The 23,940-nt window shown below is 46.9% G+C and overlaps 1 protein-coding gene across 2 annotated transcripts in view; it reads left to right on the top strand.

Moving 5' to 3' along the window:
- The first annotated feature begins 2,652 nt into the window (after nucleotides 1–2,652).
- LOC148131051 (BPI fold-containing family B member 6-like) overlaps nucleotides 2,653–23,940 on the top strand; it is a 33,535-nt gene continuing 12,247 nt past the window's right edge. The window contains exons 1-8 of one of the 2 annotated variants that reach the window (XM_087959125.1): nucleotides 2,653–2,824; nucleotides 6,042–6,202; nucleotides 10,378–10,477; nucleotides 12,498–12,602; nucleotides 14,482–14,628; nucleotides 17,219–17,282; nucleotides 19,444–19,504; nucleotides 23,625–23,716. In XM_087959125.1, the coding sequence (XP_087815251.1) occupies nucleotides 6,076–6,202; nucleotides 10,378–10,477; nucleotides 12,498–12,602; nucleotides 14,482–14,628; nucleotides 17,219–17,282; nucleotides 19,444–19,504; nucleotides 23,625–23,716 (696 nt within the window). In that variant the 5' untranslated portion in view covers nucleotides 2,653–2,824; nucleotides 6,042–6,075. Of the gene's footprint in view, nucleotides 2,829–6,041; nucleotides 6,203–10,377; nucleotides 10,478–12,497; nucleotides 12,603–14,481; nucleotides 14,629–17,218; nucleotides 17,283–19,443; nucleotides 19,505–23,624; nucleotides 23,717–23,940 lie in introns of both variants that reach the window. The other variant, XM_087959126.1, reaches the window with a different exon arrangement.

The raw sequence follows: 23,940 nt of genomic DNA, 5'->3' as shown, positions 1-23,940 counted from the left end.
AAGCAGAAAGAAGCAGCCGGGTGGCCAGGCCAGGCATGTGGGGCGCGTGGGGCGAGTTCTCCCCCTCCGTCCTTTCCCCCCTCCCCTCACTACCTCATGTTGTTTGCAATGCAAGCAACGCAAGGCCATGTGGGTGGCGCAACCTTGTGTTCCCGCACAGCCTGGATTAATTGCTTTCGGGGGGATATTTCTCTGCGGACCACCAAAATTTTCTTGCAGACCACCAGTGGTCCCCGGACCACTAGTTGGTGACCACTGGTATAGAGCAATGATTACCAACTGGTGGGCTGGGGACCACTGGTGGTCTTGGTGGTCCACAGAGAAATGTCACCTCCAAAGCAATTAATCCAGGCTGTGCAGGAACACAAGACTGTGCCGCCCACAAGATCCCTCTCATAATTCCTGCTATTGAGCCTGGTTTCACCCAGTCTGTATGCATCCTTTGGGTTTTTCTTGCTTAAGTGTAGGACTTTACTTTTCCCTACCTTGAATTTCATTTTGTTAGATACGCCCCAGGGTTCTAGTCCATCAAAGAAGTAACAGCTGGAAACTTATCAAGGAGAGATGCAACCTGGAACTAAGGTGGAATGTCCTGACAGTTAGAACAATTCACCAGTGGAACAGCTTGCCTTCAAAAGTTGTGGGTGCTCCATCACTGGAGGTTTTGAAGAGGAGGGTGGACAGCCATTTGTCTCAAATGGTATAGGGTTTCTTGCCTGACTAGAAGACCTCCAAGGTCCCTTCCAACTCTGTTATTCTGTTTGCAGCAACTAGGTATGTCTAACCTAACAAAGAGAAGGATTAGGAGTGACATGATAACAATTTTTCAATATCTCAGGGGCTGCCACAAAGAAGAGGGTGTGTGTGTGTGTGTGTGTGTGTGTGAATCTGTTGTCCAAATCACCTGAAGGCAGGACAAGAAGCAATGAATGGAAACTAATCAAAAAGAGAAGAATTAAGAAGAAATTGCTGACAGTTACAACAATTAATCAGTGGAAGGCTAGTCTCCAGAAGTTGTGGGTTCTCCATCACTGGAGTTTTTCAAGTGGAGATTAGATTCATTGGGGGAATCTAACACAACAGGCTAAGCCGAAGCTAGATAAACCATGTTATGGTATAGCACAAGGGCCTTCAAACTTGGCAAGCTTAAGACTTGTGGACTTCAACTCCCAGAATTCCTGAGCTAAGATGACTAGAGGAGGAATTCTGAGAGTTGTGAAGTCCACAAGTCTTAAAGCTGTCAAGTTTGAAGACCCCTGATCTATTACCTATCTATCATCTCTCTCTCTCTCTTCTCTCTCCATACCTACCTACCTACCTACCTACCATCTATATATCTTATCTATCTATCATCTATCTATCATCTATCACAAGGGACTTCAAACTTGGCAAGTCTAAGACTTGTGGACTCCCAGAATCCCCGAGCTAACATGACTGGAGGAGGAATTCTGGGAGTTGAAGTCCACAAGTCTTAAAGCTGTCAAGTTTGAAGACCCCTGGGTTAGATTAATGAAAAGAAGAGGGGTGACATGATAGCAGTGTTCCAATATTTGAGGGGCTGCCCCAAAGAAGAGGGGGTCAACTTATTTTCCAAAGCCCCTGAAGGCAGGACAAGAAGCAATGGATGGAAACTAATCAAGGAGAGAAGAACCTGGAACTCAGGAGAAACTTCCTAACAATGAGAACAATTAACCAGTGGAACTGCTTGCCACCAGAAATTGTGGGTGCTCCACCACTGGAGGTTTTTAAGGAGAGACTGGACAAGGGTCTTCAAACTTGGCAAGTTTAAGACTTGTGGACTTCAACTCTCAGAATTCCTGAGCTAACATGACTGTGGAAGGAATTATGGGAGTTGACCTCCACAAGCTGTCATGGTTGAAGACCCTTGATCTATCATCTATCTATCTATCTATCTATCTATCTATCTATCTATCTATCTATCTATCTATCATCTATCTATCTATCTATCTATCTATCTATCTATCTATCTATCTATCTATCATCTCTCTCTCTCTTCTCTCTCCATACCTACCTACCTAATTATCTATCTATCTATCATCTATCTATCTATCTATCTATCTATCTATCTATCTATCTATCTATCATCTATCTATCTATCTATCTATCTATCATCTCTCTCTCTCTTCTCTCTCCATACCTACCTACCTAATTATCTATCTATCTATCTATCTATCTATCTATCTATCTATCTATCTATCTATCTATCTATCTCTATCTATCATCTCTCTCTCTTCTCTCCATACCTACCTACCTAATTACCAATCAATCTATCTATCTATCTATCTATCTATCTATCTATCTATCTATCTATCTATCTATGTATCGTCTATCTATCATCTATCACAAAGGTCTTCAAACTTGGCAAGTTTAAGACTTGTAGGCTTCAACTCCCAGAATCCCTGAGCTAAGATGACTGGAGGAGGAATTCTGGGAGTTGAAGTCCACAAGTCTTAAAGCTCTCAAGTTTGAAGACCCCTGGACTACAGCATGTTGAACGGACTAGTTCTCCTTCTTTTGTCCCTTATTCTGGTTCCTGATGGACAGATGACCTATTCCAGGCCGTTGGTTTGACAGATCACCTGGAAGAGACGTGTAAATCTGGCACTGGAAAATGTCTCTGAGTTTCAAGATATCAGTGGAAATATTTATCTTGGAAGATCTTGTGAGTTTGTATCTCCGTGATTATCAAAGCCCTGAATTGGTTCTTTCATTCACGGGCAACTATATAATGGGCAGCCCAAGAAAAGATTAGGGAGGACAGATCTGAGCACACCGAGGACGCTCCATCCATCCATCCATCCATGTAAGTGAACTGTGTGATGATCCAAAGGTACCCCAGATAGTGGAAGAATCCCCTTCTTAGAAAGTTGATGGATATGTAAAATTGGAGTTAACTTGTTATGACCCATCCAGCCATTCCTGCATCTTTAGCTCCAGAGTCTGGGGTGCAACTCCAGGATATGTTCCAGCAGGATTAGGAAGGGCCACCCATGTCTTCTTCTGCAGAGTTGTAAATTGAGGTTCTCACTCTCTTCTAAAAAAAATGTTCTATCAGTTTCCTCCAATTGCCTTTTCTATGGAGAGTCATCAGATACTTCTGGGCTCCATCCCTTGAGCTGGGGGGCCCATCAGGTTAACAGATTAACAGAGTTGGAAGGGACCTTGTAGGTCATGTAGTCCAACCCCCACCCCCACCAAAGCAGGAGACCCTACACCATTTCTGACAGAGGGCAGTCAGGTCTCTTCTTGAAAGCCTCCAGGGATGAAGCTCCCACAATTTCTGAAGGCAACTTCTGTTCCATAGGTTGATTGTTCTCACTGTCAGAAAATTTCTCCTTGTTTCCAGTTGAATCTCTCTTTGTTCAGCTTCCATCCATTCTTCCTTGTCTGGCCTTCAGGTGCCTTGGAGAATAGCTTGACCCTCTCCTCCTCTCTCTGGCAGCCCCTCAAATATTGGAAGACCACTATCAAGTCTCCCCTGGTCCTTCTCTTCACTAGACTATCCATGTCCAGTTCCTGCAATCATTCATCATATGTTTTAGCCAGTGGTGGAACTGAAATAATTTAACCACCAGTTCTCTGCCCTAATGATTTCTTCCAACAACCAGTTGACCAAACTGCTCAGGAAGTTAATAACCGGTTCTCTTGAACCGGTGTGAACCGGCTGAATCCCACCACTGGTTTTAGCCTCCAGTCCTCTAATCCTCCTGGTTGCTCTTCTCTGCACTTTTTCTAGAGTCTCAACATCTTTTTTATAGTGTAATGACCAAAACTGGATGCAGTACTCTAGGTGTGGCCTTACTAAGGCTTTATAGAGTGGTATTAGTACCTCCCTTGATCTCGATTGTATCCCTCTGTTAATGCAACTTAGGATTGCATTAGCTTTTTGGGCTGCTGCTGCACACGGCTGGCTCCTATTTAGCTGGTTGTCCCCTAAGACTCCAAGATCCCTCTCACAGTTCCTGCTATTGAGCCTGGTTTCACCCAGTCTATATGGGTACTTTTTGGGTTGTTTTTTTTTTTTGGCTAAGTGTAAGACTTTAGTTTTCTCTACCTTGAGAAAAGGTCTTTGACTCTGTCCTTCTTCTAGAAGATGAGAGGGTCAATATGGGCAGAAGATCAGAAGACCAGAGACTGGGTGTTATAAGGGGAACCCATGTTCTCCAGGGCTACAGCAGCTCAGTGTCTGACATTTTGAGCCTTTGAGCCTCCACCATCATGGGAAATGATTAGAATAAAACAAAACCAGGGCTCTTCCTTCTCACTCTCTCCAAAAGCAAAAAGTGAGGTGATTTTTTTTTATTTGAGGACATCTTTAGTTTGAGGCTAAATGGCCTTCCCTTGGTTTCATCCAGATGTTTTCATCTAGAGTGAAGAGGTGTGAGGTGCACTTGGTAGTCAAATCAAAAATCATTTGATTCCCTTTGAATGTCTGGAAACCCAAAGGGATGGTGGCCTTCAGTTTGCCTCTCCTTCCATCAGATTCTTTTGAGCTCTGTCCCTTGAGTTGAGGTGCCCATCAAATCTTTGACTCTGTCCATCTTCTAGAACAAGGCCAGGGATGACATGATAGCATCGTTCTGATATCTCAGGGGTTGCCCCAAAGAATACACAGTCAAGCTATTCTCCAAAGCAGCTGAAGGCAGGACGAAAAGCAATGGATGGAAACTCATCAAGGAGAGAAGGAAAGACAATTAATCAGTGGAAGAGCTTTTCTGTAGAAGTTGTGGGTGCTCCATCCCTGGATGCTTTTAAAGAAGGGCTTGGGCAGAATGGTATAGGACAAGGGTCTTCAAACTTGGCAAGTTTAAGACTTGTGGACTTCAACTCCCAGAATCCCTGAGCTAACATGATTGGAGGAGGAATTCTGGGAGTGGAAGTCCACAAGTCTTAAACTTGCCAAGTTTGAAGACCCTTGGTATAGGATATCCTGCCTGAGCAGGGGGTGGACTAGAAGACCTCCAAGGTCCCTTCCAACTCTGTTATTCTGTTACCCAAGAGAACCAACGTAGAACTAAGGAGGAATTTCCTGACAGTGAGGACAATTAATCAGTGGAAAGACTTGCCTTCAGAAGTTGTGGGTGTTCCAACAACTTTTAAAGAAGAGATTGGGGAGCCACTTGTCTGAAATGATATAGGGTTTCCTGCCTGAGCAGGGGGTTGGACTAGAAGACCTCCAAGGTCCCTTCCAACATTGTGATGTTGAAATCCATGTCCTCCGTGGCTACCTTTTCAGTGACTTAACAGCATCTCTGTGTCTGCCATTTTCAGCCTTTGAGGCAGGGGTGGGATGCTACAGGTTCGGCCCAGTTCTACAGAACCGGTAGCTCTGAAGAGCAGTAGACCACTGCACTGGTTCGCTGCGACGACCTTTTGGTTGTCTGTTTGGCCCAGCCACCCACGGGGGCTCTTGGCTGTCCTTTATGTTAGGTTTGGAGAATAAGGAGACCAGACATCTGACCAGTGACTTTAACTCTTTAATAATAGCAGTAATAGAATAGAACAGAGCAAACTCTATGGGCAGCAGTAACCCTTTTATAGGGTTGGCTGCTGCCCTATTAACCAATAGTCTTTGTGATAAGTTCAAATAATAACCAATAAGAAGTGGCCTCATCCTGACCAATCCTCGCTCGTTGTTTGAGGACCAATCAGGTATGCAGGCCTTCAAAACCTACTTTGCATTTTATATTAGTTACTTTATTGATTCATAACACTTTATTTCCTGCTTTTTCAACCTCACCTGCTTTGCGCGGCACAGCTGAGGTTGAAAAAGCAGGAAAGAAGAGGAATTTGAAAATGCTTGTCAGCTGTCCAGGTGGCACAGCTAATGGTTTCTTGCAAATGCTGTACAGGCGTGTGCAAAACGCACTCACACCGAACCGGTAGTAACACCGGTTGAATCCCACCCCTGCTTTGAGAGTTTGCCGTGAAGGGAAAAAGGATCGGAAGGGAGCCAAATCAGGCCTCTCCTTTTATTCCCTGAATCTGAAGACTCAGGTTCTCATTCCACATTTTTACAGCCAAGGATTCGTCTCTGACTTTCTGCCAGTCGCCATGGATCAAGCCCTCAAGAGGCCCTGGGTTGGCGTGCTCGTCTTCTTCTGTGCTGCAATGCTCCCTTCGGAGTGTGGAGATTCCTGTAAAATCGTAGCTCATTTCGAGCCAGACGCGATGCTGCGTAGTAAGTAAAATGGCTGATTTCCTGCTAGCTGAGACCGCTGTAAGAATACTGGGGGGAATTTCAAAGAGGTTAGCGCTTAGCAATAGCCCTTAGACTTATATACCGCTTTATAGTGCTTTTACATCCCTCTCTAAGCAGTTTACAGAGTCAGCCTCTTGCCCCCAACAATCTGGGTCCTCATTTGACCCACCTCGGAAGGACGGGAGGATGAGTCAACCTGGAGCCAGTCAGGATCGAACTGCTGGCAGTTGGCAAAATGAGCCTGCAATACTGCATTCTAATCATTGGGAAGAAAAGAAGGATGGTTTTAATTTTAAAGAAGGAAAATACTGGGAAGGAAGGAAGGAAGGAAAATAGCAATAGCCATTAGACATATACTGCTTCATTGTCTCTTTACAGCCCTCTCTAAGCAAGTTTTATAGAGTCAGCCTATTTCCCCCAACAATCTGGGTCCTCATTTGACCCACCTGGGAAGGACGGAAGGCTGAGTCGACCTTTAGAAGGAAGGAAGGAAGGAAGGAGGGAGGGAGGGAGGAAGGAAGGAAGGAAGGAAGGAGCCCTCTCTAAGTGGTTTACAGAGTCAGCCTCTTGCCCCCAACAATCTGGGTCCTCATTTGACCCACCTGGGAAGGACGGAAGGCTGAGTCAACCTTAGGAAGGAAGGAAGGAAGGAAGGAAGGAAGGAAGGAAGGAAGGAAGGAAGGAAGGAAGGAAGGAAGGAAGGAAGGAAGGAAGGAAGGAAGGAGCCCTCTCTAAGTGGTTTACAGAGTCAGCCTCTTGCCCCCAACAATCTGGGTCCTCATTTGACCCACCTGGGAAGGACGGAAGGCTGAGTCGACCTTTAGAAGGAAGGAAGGAGGGAGGAAGGGAGGAAGGAAATGTGAAAGGCAGGAAGGTAGCAATAGCACTTAGACTTACATACCACTTTATAGTGCTTTATAGCCCCTTTAAGCAGTTTACAGAGTCAGCCTCTTGCCCCAAACAGTGGGTCCTCATTTGACCCACCTCAGAAGGAGGGGAAGCTGGGTCAACCTTGAACCTAGTGATATTTGAACTGCCAAATTGCAGGCAGCCGGCAGTCAGCAGAAGTGGCCTGCAGTACTGCATTCTAACCACTGCACCACTAAGGCTCATCTTGGTATGGAATTGGGAAGGAAGGAGGGAAGGAAGGATAGGAAAGGAAGGGAAGAACCAAAGAAAGAAAAAAGAAAGAAAAGAAAAGGAGGGAAGGAGGAACAAACAAGATGGATGAATAGAAGGGACGAAGGAAGGGAGAGAGAACGTGAAAGAAAAGAAAGAAAGAAAAAGAAAGAAAGAAAGAAAGAAAGAAAGAGAGAGAGAGAGAGGGAGGGAGGAAGGGAGGGGGAGGAAGGGAGAGTAGGAAAGAAAGAAAGAAAAAAGAAAGAAAAGAAAGAGGGATGGATGGATGAAGGAAGGAAGGAAGGAGATGGATGAATAGAAGGGATGAAGAAAGGGAGGGAGAGTGTAAAAAAAGAAATAGAAAAAGAAGGAGGGAGGGTAGGAAAGAAAGAAAAAAGAAAAAAAGAAAGAAAGGGATGGATGGATGGATGGATGAAGGAAGGAGATGGATGAATAGAATGGATGAAGGAAGAAAGGGAGAGAGAAAGTGAAAGAAAAGAAAAAAGAAAAAGAAAGAAAGAAAGAAAAAGAGGGAGGTAGGAAGGGAAGGAGGGTAGGAAAGAAAAAAAGAAAGAAATGAAAGAAAAGGATGGATGGAATGGAGGAAGTGGATTAATAGAAGGGAGGAAGGAAGCAAGGGGGAGAGAGAGAAAGAGTGAGATGGGGAAAAAAAGAAAAGAAAAAAAGAAAGGGAGGGAGGAAGAGTTTTGATTTGGGAATGTGATAAATGGTTTCTTCAGTCCCTTCTTTCACAGAAGACCCCGAAGCCTGAAAATGTAGGAAACTTTCTTTCCATTACCAGCTTTTCTCCTAGTAGTTAGTTTCCTCACAACTTTGAAAATGTTCTCTCCAAAACCTTCTAGGCATCAATTCCAGTTGGGCTGCAGCACAAACACATAGTGATCCCTCCCTCCCTCCTCCCTCCCTCCCCTCCCTTCCCCCTCCCTCCCTCCCTTTTCTTTGCTTCTTCCTTCCTTCCTTCCCTCCCTCCCTTTTCTTCTTCCTTCCTTCCTTCCTTCCTTCCTTCCTTCCTTCCTTCCTTCCTTTCTTCCTTCCTTCCTTCCCTTCCCTCCCTTTTTCTTCTTCCTTCCTTCCCTCCCTTCCCTCTTCTTCCTTCCTTCCTTCCTTCTCTCCCATTCTTCCCTTCCCTTCCTTCCTTCCTTCCTTCCTTCCTTCCTTCCTTCCTTCCTTCCTTCCTTCCTTCCTTCCTTCCTTCCTTCCTTCCTTCCTTCCTTCCTTCCTTCTTCTTCCTTCCTTCCTTCCTCCCTCCCTTCCTTCCTTCCTTCCTTCCTTCCTTCCTTCCTTCCTTCCTTCCTTCCTTCCTTCCTTCCTTCCTTCCTTCCTTCCTTCCTTCCTTCCTTCCTTCCTTCCTTCTTTTCCTTCCTTCCACCATCCATTTTCCTCCCTCCATCCCTCCCTTCCTCTATCTAGGTGGCTTGTTGAACTTGCAATCTTGTTCATGTAATAATTTAATACATCCTACAATTATTTCTTCCTCCTCTTCCACTCCTCCTCCCCCCCTCCTCCCCCCTTCCCCCATCCCCTCCTCTTCCTCCTCTCCTCTTCTCCTCCTCCTCCTCCTCCTCCTCCTCCTCCTCCTCCTCCTCCTCCTCCTCCTCCTCCTCCTCCTCCCCCCCCCCCAGTAGAAGATCACAGAATCCTTGTTTTTCAGTGGTGGTGTTGGCAAATAGAATAGAATATAGAACACATGAGGAATTTGTCTTGGTGTAAATACTCTCAGTATACATAAAGAAAAAGTACATTCGTTAAGAATCAAGAATCATAATGTACAACACTTAATGATAGTCATAGGGTACAATCAACAATCCAATCATACTAGGAAACAGTCAGTATAAATCGTAGGGATACAAGCAACAAAGTTACAGTCCTACAATCACAAGAGGGAGAGGATGGGCGATAAGGAGTGATGAGAAGATTAATAGTGATAGTAGTGGAGACTTTGTAAATAATTGAACAGTGTTGAGGGAATTCTTTGTTTAGCAGAGTGATGGTTTTTGGGGAAAAAACTGTCCTTGTGTCTAATTGTTCTGGTGTGCAGGGCTCTATAGCGTCGTTTTGAGAGTGGGAGTTGAAATAGTTTGTGTCTGGGATGTGAGGGGTCTGTAGACATTTTCACAGCCCTCTTTTTGACTCAGGGTGCAGTTTACAGGTCCTCCATGGAAGGCGGGTGGGTAGTAATTGTTTTTCCCCGCAGTTCCTAATTATCCTCTGAAGTCTGTGTCTCTCCTGTTGGGTTGCAGGACCAAACCAGACAGTGATAGACAGTTATAGAGGTGCAGATATAGAGGGTGCAGTCACTGTGAGGGGAGATGGGCTGCCCTCCCTCTTGTGCTGGGCTGGGCCTCCTTGTGGTGCAAGGTCTCATGCCTTGGGTTGGGCATCGGTTCTTTGTGTTTTATCGACCCGGGTGTCTGTGACAGGTGGGAACATTTTTGGGTGGGATGGTAGCTGTGATAAAAGGACGGGTGGAAAACATCAAATACCCCTAATGAAGAACTAATAATACATCAAGTAACAGAAAGTGCTGAGAGGAATATGCTAACAATGAAATGGAAAGAAAAAGACGACGCTGAATTCTTTACAATTTGGAACAATTGGTATAAATGGCTAACAAACAGAACCAAGAAGTGAGACAAAAAGGTGAATTGAAACAACCCTTAAGAAAGTAAAATAAAATTTTGTAAACTCTATAAAGATATAAGAATAGTAATTATAGCTAAAGATATTATTTCATCGTAGATAAACGCAATATAAGGCAATATGATATTTAAATCAAAATCTTATATAGATGCCAAGAACGTTGTTGATACCATGATGTTTTACGATGTTAAAAAAAAAAAGAAAATTAATAAAAATTATTTATAAAAAAAAAAAAAAAGAAAAGGAAGGGTGCCTCCTGCCATGGAACCTCCGTGCCATGTCACATTGTGCTGTGAGAACGCATGACTTGAATTAAGCACCGACTCTCTCTCTCTCTCTCTCTCTCTCTCTCTCTCTCTCCTCTCCCTTTTTAGTGGTTCAGGTGACTGTGGTTAAAGGGAACATTTTGCAGAAGATGGTGGAGAAGGCCATGAAAAATGGGGACAATAGCAAGATGATCAAAGGCATCAAAGGGTAAGTCAGGCTTTTTGGCCCCACCAGGCTTGGACAGATCTTGGGGTGCAAACCCCCAAATTTCCAGCCAGCAGTTGAAGACCCAACAGATGGGAAGAGGAGGGCGAGACCTTAGTTCCTAGTCAGAACGCCAGTCTATGAATCTGTAGAGAGTCTCAGCTATCCAGGTGCTTTTTCAAGAGGCAACTGGACTTGTTTTTTCTTTGAAGACGTTTCCCTTCTCATCCCAAGAGGCTTCTTCAGCTCTGAGTGGACGGTGGGGAAGTTGCAGACAGCTGGTCATTTGCATCCTTTCAGGGGGGTGTTGAGGCCGCTTGGAGGTTTCTCTGTGCCTTCAGGGCCACCTGAGTGGTGCAAGTGGTTCCTGTAGTCGGCATTTTTTTTTTTTTAGAAATCCATTTCTACTCCCACACTATTCCAAGGGTCTTCATCCCAAATTGTATAGTTAAAAATCTGTAGAGATTCTCCATCCTCCAGGTCATGGCTGTCCCAAAGGTGCTTTTTTTTCAAGAGGCAACTGGACTTTCTTTTTTCTTTTGAAGACATTTCACTTCTCATGCAAGAAGCTTCTTCAGCTCTGACAGGATGGTGGGGAAGGGAAGGATTTATGCTCCTTGCAAGCAGCTGGTCATTTGCATCCTTTTAGAGGGTCATTGAGGCCACTTGAGGTTTTATCTGTGTCCTCAGGGTCACCTGAGTGGTGCAAATGGTTCCTGTAGTCTGCAATTTTCCCCCTCTGGAAATCCATTCCTACACCCACACCTTCCAAAGGTGTGTTCATCCCCAATTCCCAAATGGGAAGGTAAGTGTCCCTTCTCATCCAAGAAGCTTCAGTTCAGCTGTAAACTGAAGAAGCTTCTTGGGTGTGACAAGCGAAATGTCTTCAAGGAAAAACAAAGGAAGTCCAGTTGCCTCTTTGGGACAACCTTGACCTGGACGAGGGATAAACTCCATAGACAAGAATGGAAAGACTTACTTTTGGATTTAATCTTGTCTGGACAGCCATTTGTCCAGAATGCTCCATCCCTTGAGGTTTTTAAGAAAAAGACTGGACAGCCATTTGTCTGGAATGGTTTAGGATCTCCTGCTTGAGCAGAAGGTTGGACTAGAAGACCTCCAAGGTCCCTTCCGAGTCGGATATTCCATATTCCATAGATGACAGTCCACCCGCAAAGAAGTCTGGTTAGTGGCCACCTCAAAGGACATCAAGAGATGTTACCATTCTCCTGAGCATCTTTTGATTCGAAAGATAGCGATGGGAGCAAGATTGGAATTCAGTTTGTAGAACCCAAAGATAGGTCTTTCTTTCGGCCCTGAGAAGTCCTCATTTATTTATTTATTTATTTATTTGATTTGCCAATTGTTTACAAGATAATAAGTATAAGTGTATACATAGTTGTGAATACATGAAATGGGTACATATAAGAAAAATAAAAGAATAAGAGAAACAATAGGACAGGGGCGGTAGGCACCATGGTGTGCTTATGCACGCCCCCTACAGACCTCTTAGGAAAGGGGTGAGGTCAATAGTAGACAGTCTAAGGTTAAAGTTTTTGGGGTTTGGGAAGAAACCACAGAGTCGGGTAGAGTATTCCAGACATTGACCACTCTATTGCTGAAGTCGTATTTCCTGAAATCAAGTTCGGTGCGGTTAACTTTGAGTTTGTATCTATTGTGTGCTCTTGTGTTGTTATGGTTGAATTTTATGGTTGTTATGTATGATTTTATATACCATGTTTAAGTCAGACCGAAGACGGCGTAATTCAAGGTTTTCTAGTTCTAGAATTTCAAGTCTGGTGGCATAAGGTATTCTACAACGAGTAGAGGAGTGGAGAACTCTTCTTGTGAAATATTTCTGGACTTTCTCAATTGTGCTAATATCAGATATGTAATGTGCAACTCATATGCAACTCATTTATCAACATTTAAGATGGTTCTCCAAGGCCTTCATCCAGTGCTCCCCCTCTGCAAAACATGCTTTCCACGGCTATTTTTCATGCTTCTCTTCTTACTCTCACAGGTTGAAAATTACAGATCTAAATATACCCGATACTTCCATGAACTTAAAGCCACATGACGGTATAAACACCAGTATGACTGTAAACATCACAGTTTCTGGGAAAAGGTGAGTGAGTGAGAGTGTGTGTGTGTGAGAGAGAGAGAGACCACTTTGGGTCTTGGTCATGGATTTAGAAGAGCCATTGGGTAGGTCTACTCTAATGAAAAGAAAGACTAGGGGGGATAGGATGGAACTGTTCCGATATTTGAGAGGCTCTTACAAAGACAAAGGGGCTCCAACGAACACGGTGGGACAGTGGCTAAGGCACTGAGCTTGTCGATCAGAAAGGTCGGCAGTTCGGCGGTTCGAATCCCTAGCGGCGTGTAAGGGAGTGAGCTCTCGTTACTTCTCCCAGCTTCTGCCAACCCAGCAGTTCGAAAGCACGTAAATATGCAAGTAGAAAAATAGGGACCCCTTTGGTGGGAAAGTAACAGCGTTTCATGCACCTTTGGCATTTCGTCGTGCCGGCCACATGACCACGGAGACGTCTCCGGACAGTGCTGGCTCTTCTTCGGCTTTGTAACGGAGAGGAGCAACGCCGCCGAGAGCTGGAAAACGACTAGCATGGATGTGCAAGGAAAGGAACCTTCACTTTTACTTACAAAGGGGTTCAGGCTATTTTCCAAAGCACCAAAAGGCAAGACAAGAAACGACATATGGAAACCAGCCAAGGGGAGAAGCAACCTAGATCCAAGGAGAAATTTACTGACAGTAAGAAGAATGAACTAGTGCAACAGAAGTTGCCACCGGAAGTTGTGGCTGCTCCGTCTCTGGAGGTTTTTAAGAAAAGACTGGACAGCCACTTGTCTGGAATGGTCTAGGGTCTCCTGCTTGAGCAGGGGGTTGGACTAGAAGACCTCCAAGGTCCCTTCTAGCTCTATTCTGATTGATTTTGTAGCATGTATTAGGAGTCGGAACATGGATGGTGGAAGGAAGAAAGGGAGGGAGGGAAGAGGAGGGAGGAAAGAAGGAAGGAAGGAAGATGGATGGTGAGGGAGGGAGGGAGGGAGGAAGATGGATGGTGGAAGGAGGGAGGGAGGGAGAAAGGAAGGAAGAAAGGAAGGGAGATGGATGGTGGAAGGAAGCAAGGAGGGAGGGAAGAAGGAGGGAGAAGAAGGAAGGAAGATGGATGGTGGAAGGAAGGGAGGGAGGGAGGGAGGAAAGAAGGAAGGAAGGAAGATGGATGGTGAAATGGAGGGAGGGAGGGAGGGAGGGAGGGAGGAAGATGGATGGTGGAAGGAAGAAAGGAAGGAGAGAAGGGAGGGGAAGAAAGGAAGGAAGATGGATGGTGCAAGGAAGGGAGGGAGGGAGGGAGAAAGGAAGGAAGAAAGGAAGGAAGAAAGGAAGGAAGAAAGGAAGGAAGAAAGGAAGGAAGATGGATGGTGGAAGTAAGGAAGGGAGATGGATGGTGGAAGGAAGCAAGGAGGGAGGAAAGAAGGGAGAGAGGAAAGAAGGAAGGAAGATGGATGGTGGAAGGGAGGGGGAGGAAGGGAGGGAGGAAAGAAGGAAGGAAGGAAGATGGATGGTGAAAGGGAGAGAGGAAGGGAGGAAGATGGATGGTGGAAAGGAGGAGGAGGAAGAATGGAGGAAGGAAGGAAGATGGATGGTGGAAAGAAGGAGGAAGAATGGAATGAAGATGGATGGTGGAAAGAAGAAAGGAAGGAAGAGGGGGAAGAAAGGAAGGAAGGAAGAGATGGTGGAAGGAAGGAAGGGAGGAAGAAGGAAGAATTAAGGAAGATGGATGGTGGAAGGAAGGGAGGGAGGGAGGAAAAAAGAAAGGAAGGAAGGAAAGAAGATGGGTAGTAGAAGGAAGGAAGGGAGGGAGGGAGGGAGAAAGGAAGGAAGATGGGTGGTGGGAGGGAGGGAGGGAGAAAGGAAGGAAGAAGGAAGGAAGGAAGGAAACGAAGGCAGTCCCAACATAATCCTTTTTCTTTTCCACCCCCAGTTTCATTGGTGGACAGATGACGATCACTGTGGTGACTGCCGTCATTATGGATGGCAAGATTTCAAAATCTCCGGATAACAAAGTGACTTTGAAGGTGGTTCAGTGTAAAGTGGTGGTGAAATCCTGTAAAACCAACCTTCCCAGCAGGTGAGAACTCGCAAGATGGGTCATATTTGAACACGGGGCCCCACCTAACAAAATTAAGTTCTGTGGTGAAAAAAAAAGGGTCAGGTTCTACATTTAGGCCAGAAAACAAAAACAAAAAACAAAGGCACAGGTACAGCATAGATGGGACCTGGCTCAATAGGAGTAACTATGACGGGGAATCTCAGAGTCCTAGTGGACAATCCCTTAAATAGGAGCCGGCCGTGTGCAGCATCAGCTGCCAAAAAAGCCAACGCAGTCCCAGGCAGCATCAGCAGAGGGATAGCATCAAGATCGCATGAAGTATTAGTACCACTTTATACAACCTTAGTAAGACCACCCCTGGAGTACTGCATCCAGTTTTGGTCACCACGATATTAAAATATATATATATCTTAAGATTCTAGAAAGAGTGAAGAGAAGAGATATGAAGAGGATTAGGGGACTGGAGGCTAAAACATACAAAGAACGGTTGCTGGGGTTGGTTGTGTCTAGTCCAGAGGTCCCCCAAACTTGGCAACTTTAAGACTTGTGGACTTCAACTCCCAGAATTCTGGGAGTTGAAGTCCCACAAGTCTTAAAGTTGCCAAGTTTGGGGACCCCTGGTCTAGTCGGATGTAAAGAAGGATTAGGGGATGACATGATGGCAGCCTTCCAGTATCTGAGGAGCTGCCATAAGGAAGAGGGGAGTCAACCAATTCTCCAAGGTACCTGAAGGCAGGACAAGAAGCAACAGGTGGAAACTAATCAAGGAGAGAATCAAGGTAGAACTAAGGAGGAATTTCCTGACTGTGAGGACAATTAACCAGTGGAACTACTTGCCTCCAGAAGTTGTGGCTGCTCTATCACCGGAGGGTTTTAATAAGAGATTGGACAACCACTTGTCTGAAATTGTATAGCGTTTCCTACTTGAGCAAAGGTCGGACTAGAACAGTGGTCGCCAACGGGGGGACTTGCCCCACATGCCCCACGCAACTGGCCTGTCCACTGGGCTGCTTCTTTCTGCTTCTTTCTTCTTCTGCTTTTGGCTGCATGCAAGGAAAGCAGCAAAAGTCTTTCTTTCGTTCCCCCAAACTCTGCCAGAAATGAGCCATTGGGACCCTGCAAGGCCTCCTGCTCCGAGAGGCTGCGCTGGTGTGACAAGTCTCACAAAGACTCATTTCTGGCAGAGTTTGGGGGAGAGAAAGGAAGACTTCTGCTGCTTCTGCTGCTTTCCTTGCATGAAGTCAAAAGTCTCTCTCTCTCTCTCTCCCCCCTCCTGAGAACGGAGCTGGAGACGGTATCCTGCAATCCCAAATAAAGAATGATTGATCAGTAGGAAAACGGGGTGAGGGATTTTCTTGCAGACTTTTTGGGGGATTTTCCCAGGGTCTCTGCTCCATGGGATTTAAAACGATGAGTTTGGTGGTCCCTGAGGTCCAAAAGGTTGGCGACCCCTGGACTAGAAGATCTCAAGGGTCCCTTCGAACTCTGTCCTTGTGTTACAGTTGTACTGTACCTGTGAATCCTAAGCAATAGCTGGGAAGTGAGACTGGAAGAAGGTTCCGTCGGAGTAGTGATTTAAGAGCTGATGCAAGGATGGGAATGAGTCAGCAAGGTTTTTGGCTGTTATCCCTTTAAGAGCCTGTATAATAAGAAGAGGCCCTGTGAGGCAACCTAGAACTAAGGAGAAATTTCCTGACAGGGAAGACAATTAACCAGTGGAACGGTTTCCCTCCAGAAGTTGTGGCTGCTCCATCACTGGAGGTTTCTAAGAAGAGACTGGGCAATCTGAAGTGGTGTCGGGTTACCTGCCTAAGCAGGGGGTCGGACTAGAAGACCTCCAAGGTCCCTTTGAACTCTGTTATTCTGTATTCTGTATTCCGTATGAACACCACACTTATCACTACAAAAATGAGGACAGGTCTGGAGGCTAAAACATATGAAGAATGGTTGCAAGAAATGGGTATGTCTAGACTAATGAAGAGGAGGATTAGGGGTGACTTGAGGAGAGACTTCCAATATCTGAGGGGTTTATTCAGGTGCTATTCTCCAAAGCACCTGAAGGCAGGGATGGAAACTGATCAAGGAGAGAAGCAACCTGGAATTAAAGAGAAACTGTGATGACTCAGGGTGGGATACAAAATAAACGCAGTCACAAAAACCCGGTGAAGCCCCTTTTATTCCTTCACTTTGCTTCCAAGCTCCAAATATCCTTGACTGGTGACAAAAAACTCCCCCACAAACAGTTACAAGAAGGAGGGAACAGCAATACTATCTTATGCTGCTGCAGACTCCCAGCGACACACTGGAAGGCCAACTGAGAGAAATGACAGATGAGCCTGGGTTCTCCTCTGCCCTTCCCAGCCTCACTGCAGCTCAAGGCCTTTCCCCCGTGAGACCACGCCCACTCCCTCTCTCTTCCCCTCTTAGGGGGGGGGGGGGGGGGGGGCCCCGCCGGCCCAGACGCTTGCCTTCCCCCCCTCCTCCTGCATCCCCCGCCCCGGACTCCCCCCCTTGTCGGCTGTTCCTCCTCTCCCTCAGAATCCGACTCTAACAAGGGCATGACACTTGTCCTTTATAATTTCTTGCCTTTGCTTGTCTTCTCTTTCAGCATGCTGCCAAAGATCGTGAATAAGTTTTTGGATTCTACGCTCGGGAAAGTCATGCCTGGTGTGGTAAGGCTAGGGACTTTAAGATGGTTCAATCATGGTTCTGGAAAGAAGGAGTGGGGGCCAGGATCTTTGAGGGACCACTTCGATTCTACCTGTTGTTCTGACCCATCTCCCCAACCATGACAAGCCCTCTGAAGTGAACTCAAAAGATTCCTTTATTAGGAACACCGGCAGACCGGCAAAAAGTTTGTCTTTCACCGCTGGCTAACAAGTCCGTCTGTCTGTCTGGGAGATGAATAGCTGTCTACCACACCAATTCATCTCTGCCCCCTTCCTTTGATCCCCAGAGCAAGGGTGGGGCTTCGCTAGCAGCGGTGGCTCTTCTGTCCCAAGGACCAGCCCATAGATTTCCACTGCTCTCCTCTCCTCAGCCTTCTGCGCATCTGCACATCAGGCACTGGCCCCAGCTGTTCCTCCTCTTCCTCATCAGCCTCCTCCAGACCTGGCTCTTCCGTCCCAAGGACCGGCCCATAGATTTCCACTGCTCTCCTCTCCTCAGCCTTCTGCGCATCTGCACATCAGGCACTGGGCCCAGCTGTTCCTCCTCTTCCTCATCAGCCTCCTCCAGATCTGGCTCTTCCGGCCCAAGGACCGGCCCATAGATTTCCACTGCTCTCCTTTCCTCTGCCTTCTCCGCATCTGCACATCAGGCACTGGGCCCAGCTCTTCCTCCTCTTCCTCCTCAGCCTCCTCCAGACCTGGCTCTTCTGTCCCAAGGACCACCCCATAGATTTCCACTGCTCTCCTCTCCTCTGCCTTCTCCGCATCTGCACATCAGGCACTGGGCCCAGCTCTTCCTCCTCTTCCTCATCAGCCACCTCCAGACCTGGGGGCTGTTGACTCTCCATCTGAGGGCTGACGACCGGCCCAGGCTCCCTCCCTCCCTCCCTCCCTCCCTCTCTCTCTCTCTCTCCTCTCCCTCTCTCTCTCTCTGCCAGCTTCATTCCCTCTTCCCCCTCGGAGCTCTCAGGTTGCCAGGATGCTGACCCGACTCCCGTGCCTCCTCTCCTCCTTTGATTTGGCTGCTGTCGGTTGTGGCTGACAGGCCACAACACCTGTCTTATAGGTTGGGCAAGAGGAACACACTTCTGGTCCCATCTAGTAATTTCAGGCGCGCGTACAACTAGACCCTTGCTTGCAGAGTTCAAGGGAACTACGTTGGTGCCGCTCGAGAAAGCCTTCGTAAGGCCCCACCTGGAATCCTGCGTCCAGTTTTGGTTACCACATTATAAAAAAAGATGTTGAGATTTTGGAGAGAAAAAAAATGCAGAGAAGAGTAACTAGGATGATTAAAGGCTGGAGATCAAAACATATGAAGAACGGTGGTAGGATTTGGGTTTGGCTAACCCAGAGAAAGGAAGGACAAAGGGGGACAGGTCAGCAGTATCCCAGTATTTGAGGGTCTGTCATAAAGAAGTGGGGGGGGGGGTCAAGCTATTCTCACTGTTAATTGTCCTCACTGTCAAGAAGTTTCTCCTTCGTCTTAGTTTGCTTCTCTCTCTGTTCCGTTTCCATCTATTGCTTCTTGTTTGGAAAATACATTGTCCCCCTTTCTTTCTGGCAGCCCCTTAAAAGCCTGTTGCCTATCAACTCGTGAGTAAAGCATCTGAGCCATTTTCTCCTTTCAGTGGTCCATGAAAGTACATCTATAGTATGTAGATAATAAAGTCAAAAAAAGGTGAACAACATTTTTACAGAACTGTAGATAAGTTGAGGCTGGGTGTGACAAGGAATGGCAGGGAGGGGAGGGGCCAGGGGAGGCACCCCTTGACGTGAGTGACACTGAGTTGGTCATGCACACACAGTCACATGACCACCCAGCCATGCCCAGCCGGTCATGTGACCACCAAGCCACGCCCAGCCAGCAAGCCACACCCACTAAATTAAGACACGCCCACAGAACCAGTTGTTCAAAAATTTGAATCCCACCCCTGGGGCCCTTTGCCTTTCCATGCTGGCTTGATGCTAGCTTGCTGGCTGGTGTGGTGGTGGGCACAGAGGCAGAGTGGTCAGGCCCGAAGGGTGTCTGCAAGATGGGGTTTTGCCCACCCTCCCCATTGTCTCCCCCTGCACACACACACACACACCTGCCCAAGAAGATCTCGCTCAGGCATCTGCTGTTCTTGTCCAACTGTGTCTCCTTTCTGTCTCCCTTGCTTTCCAGTTGTGCCCAGCAGCCGACATAATTGTGAGCAAGCAGGCAGAAGGATTTGACGAAATGATGAGTGAGTGTCTTTGTTTCGGTCAGACCTGCCCCAACTTAAATCTGTAAACAGACACCATCCTTGGTCTGCTTTGTTGAGAGAAGTATACCATGTTTTCCCCAAAATAGGACCCTGTCTTATATTTTTTTTCTGCCACCAAAAAAGGCACTAGGTCTTATTTTGGGGGGACGTTATTCACTCACTTGCGTGTGTCACCTCCGGCCTCCTTTTCGCTGTCAGAAGCCTTCAGGAACTTCTTCTGCAGCCAGCAAGGCTTTCCTGAAGGCCTCTGCAGCCAATATCAGAGCTCAGGATCGATCCAGAGCTTTGCCCTCAGCTCCAGAGGCCTTCAGGAAAGCCTTGCCAGCCTTGCCAGCTGCAGAAGAAATGGGCCATCCAGGCAGGTGTCGGGGTGTGCGAGGCCTGGCTACAACTGTCCAAAGGTAAGTAGTAGGGCAGCTCCACTTCTCCCCCTATCCCCACCCTAGCTTAATTTTTACCCGTGCACTCTGGAGTGGGTGGGGTCTTAATTAGGGCTTATTTTTTGGGGGTAGGGCTTATATTGGGTACATGTGTAAAAATCAAGCTAGGACTTACTTTCAGGGTAGGTCGTATTTTCGGGAAACAGGGTAGTTTATTAGAGATCAAGCGTATTGCAAGAGTGCAAAGCCGGAACTGAAAATTGTGTGCCAAAATTTCGATTTTCTACTTTTCCTTCCCCAAACTGTCTCTCATTGCCCACCCCATTATAACCAGCCAGGTCCAGGCAAGATCTTTTCATGATGGTCAGCCCAAAGCAACCATTTGGTATGCACCCTGCCCTCCTTCTTCCAGCTGGGTGACCTTGAGGCAGCGTCTCAAGGAGATGCCGCACTTACTTTCATTTCCCCAAGCATTTCCTGGGGAAATGAAAGTAAGAGGCTGTAACTCAGGGCTGCCCCAAAGAAGAGGGAGTCAAGCTATTCTCCAAAAGCACCTGAGGGCGGGACAAGAAGCAATGGGTGAAAACTCACCAAGGAGAGAAGCAACTCTGAACTAAGGAGAGATTTTTCTGAGTCAGAACAATTAACCAGTGGAACAACTGGCCTCTAGAGGTTGTAAATGCTCCCACACTGGAAGGTTTTAAAAAGAAGTTGGATAACTGTCTGGAGAGGTGTAGGGTTTCCTGCCTAAGCAGGGAGTCAGACTAGAAGACCTCCAAGGTCCCTTCCAACTCTGTTATTCCATTCCATTCCATTCCATTCCATTCCATATCTTCTCTTCTCTTCTCTTCTCCTCTTTTCTCCCCTTCCCTCTTCTCTTCTCTTCTCTTCCCTTCCTTTCCATATTTTCTATTCTGTTCTGTTCTGTTCTGTTCTGTTCCATTCCATATTTTCTCTTCTCTTCTCTTCTCTTCTCTTCTCTTTTCTTCTCTTCTCTTCTCTTCTCTCTTCTCTTCTCTTCTCTTCTCTTCTCTTCTCTTCTCTTCTCTTCTCTTCTCTTCTCCCCTCCCCTCCCCTCCCCTCCCCTCCCCTTCCATATTTTCTATTCTGTTCTGTTCTGTTCTGTTCTGTCCCATTCCATATTTTCTCTTTCTCTCTTCTCTTCTCTTCTCTTCTCTTCTCTTCTCTTCTCTTCTCTTTCTTCTTCTCTTCTCTTCTCTTCTCTTCTCTTCTCTCTCTCTTCTCCTCCCCTCCCCTCCCCCCCTCCCCTTCCATATTTTCTTTCTATTCTGTTCTGTTCTGTTCTGTTCTGTCCCATTCCATATTTTCTCTTCTCTTCTCTCTCTTCTCTTCTCTTCTCTTCTCTCTCTTCTCTTTCTCTTCTCTTCTCTTCTCTTCTCTTCTCTCTCTCTCCTCTCCTCTCCTCTCCTCTCCTCTCCCTCTCCCCCCTCCCTCCCCTTTCCTTCCATATTTTCTATTCTGTTCTGTTCTGTTCCGTTCCATTCCATTCCACTCTATTCTACCCCCCACCCCCCAGTTCATGACAGTCTGTCACTGCATAGAGCCCAAGCAAGCATATAGTGGCAGTTGACAGCTGAATTTAAGGCAGCTTAGCTGGAGTTGGGCTGTTCTCGTCCATCATGCCAGCTCCCATCATGCCATCGCCTCTGACCTCATGCCAAAATGTGAGAATGGAACCATCTTGTCCAAGAGAAAGGGAACAGGTGGGTGAAGGTGGGGTGGTGGTGGCGGCTACCGCCAGATGCCTTGACCTTCTGGAGGGCTGCAGGAGACAGTCTGGGGATACACTGGCACCCCAAAGACCAACATTTTGAGTTTTCCCTACCTCTTTGGGGAGAAGGCGATCTGAAGGTCCTCTTTCCACAGTCAACTGTTCAGTTGACTTTTGCTCTTTGCAACTGGTGGGGGTCCTGGATGGAGTGGGGGGGGAATGTGCTGAGGTTGTTCCACTGAGGATGTCCTCTAAGATGAAGTAAGAGCGTTGGATCCTGTCAATTTTAGGAAGGTTTGGATAAGACACGAAGAAGAAAAATCCCAAGCCGCTTCTTCCTAAACTTTAGAGATGTTGGCTTATTGACTTGGTGGCCAGAGAATCCCATTGTTGCACAGAATTCAGTTTATGTCCCAGAAAAGCTCACAGGATTGAAATGGTCGAATTAGAGAATCAATAAGTGAGAATCCAAATGGTTCTTTTTCCAAAAACTGAAACAAGAGCCATATCTCAGAATCTTGTACATGGCCTCCTTCTAGTTCAGGGGTCAGCAACCTTAAACACTCAAAGAGCCACAAAGGTTCTAACCGGAAGCCCCCATTCAATTCTGGAGCTGACTGGAAGTCCGGTTCCCCCACCATAGAGTCTCCTCCTAGCATGGAGTCCTTTTCCTGCTGAATGGAAGTCCGGTTCCCCACCATAGAGTCTCCTTCTAGCATGGAAGTCCTTTTCCTCTGCTGACTGAAGTCCGGTTCCTCCTAGCACCATAGAGTCTCCTCCTAGCACGGCATCCTTTTTCCTCTGCTGAATGGAAGTCCGGTTCCCCCACCATAGAGTCTCCTCCTAGCGTGGTGTCCTTTTTCCTCTGCTGAATGGAAGTCCGGTTCCCCCACCATAGAGTCTCCTCCTAGCACGACATCCTTTTTCCTCTGCTGAATGGAAGTCCGGTTCCCCCACCATAGAGTCTCCTCCTAGCATGACATCCTTTTTCCTCTGCTGACTGGAAGTCCGGTTCCCCCACCATAGAGTCTCCTCCTAGCGTGACATCCTTTTTCCTCTGCTGAATGGAAGTCCGGTTCCCCCACCATAGAGTCTCCTCCTAGCACGACATCCTTTTTCCTCTGCTGACCTGAAGTCCGGTTCCCCACCATAGAGTCTCCTCCTAGCACGACATCCTTTTTCCTCGGCTGACTGGAAGTCCGGTTCCCCCACCATAGAGTCTCCCCTAGTGCAGCATCCTTTTTCCTTTTACTGACTGTCAACAGGGAGCCTCAGCAGAGGGATGAAAGAGCCACATGCGGCTCCAGAGCTGCAGGTTGCTGACCCCTGTTCTAGTTTCTCCACATTTCTCCACATTTTTTTACTACCGTTTCTGTGGGCATGTCTAGGTGGGCGTGTCTAGGTGGGCATGGCCATGTGATTGGGTGGGTGTGGCTTTTTTTTCAGCATCTCCACCCCTTCTTGGTCTTCTTGGTCTCAGGGGAGCCTCGGGGGGCGTTTTGCTCCCAGGAAGCTTCCCCTCCCTCCATTTTTTCCTTCCTGGGCCTCCGGGAAGTCTCCCGGGCAAAGCAGTAAGAAGTGAGGGGAACAGCTGAGGTAAAAAAAACCTTAAGGAGTGACTGGGTGGGTGAGCATTAGGCGGATGGGGTGAGTGAGCATCGGGCATTGGGCAGGTGGAGTAAGCGAACGAGCGGCAACTGGGCGACCGGGTTGGGGGCATGGCCAGCCAGAAGTTACTACCGGTTCGGCAACCCACACCAAATCCTTGCTACCGGTTTACCTGAACCGGTGAGAACCGGTGTGAACCAGCTGAATACCACTACTGGATTGCATGTAACCTTGCAACTCCCAGTTTATAACTCCCAAGATGTCACTGGCAGAAATAGCGCCTCCTGGAAGGCGCAGTAGTTATATCTGGTTTGAGGAACTGCTGGAAGAAACCATATTTTAATGCAATGCCTGGACACAATTTCTGTATCTTTCCTAGAAAAGAAACCTATAGGGACTAGTGGATATATTTCATATGAAGTGGCGGAAAAACCACAGGTCCACCCAAGTTACGTCAACATTGATCTCAAGGTAAGAGGGGTTGGATACGTTATTGATCACACACCCCTATTTTTTTTTAACCAGGGGCACGATTTTGGGGTAACGTTTGACCCAAGAACACCTCCTCCCCAATTAGGTCAACCAGCTGTTCTAAAAGATCAGTGGTCACTTCACCCTACTAGAAAAACAAAAATGGCAGGGAAACATCTGTGCTATAGGAATTTGATTCCGATGATTAGAACAATTAACCAGTG

The sequence above is a fragment of the Notechis scutatus genome, chromosome 3 (assembly GCF_049901735.1).
Source record: "Notechis scutatus isolate UNSWTSFEM ecotype Mainland chromosome 3, rNotScu1.2, whole genome shotgun sequence".
Classification (NCBI taxonomy): Eukaryota; Metazoa; Chordata; class Lepidosauria; order Squamata; family Elapidae; genus Notechis; species Notechis scutatus.
Note: the sequence above shows the minus strand (reverse complement) of the source record. Positions and strands in the feature narration are given on the sequence as shown.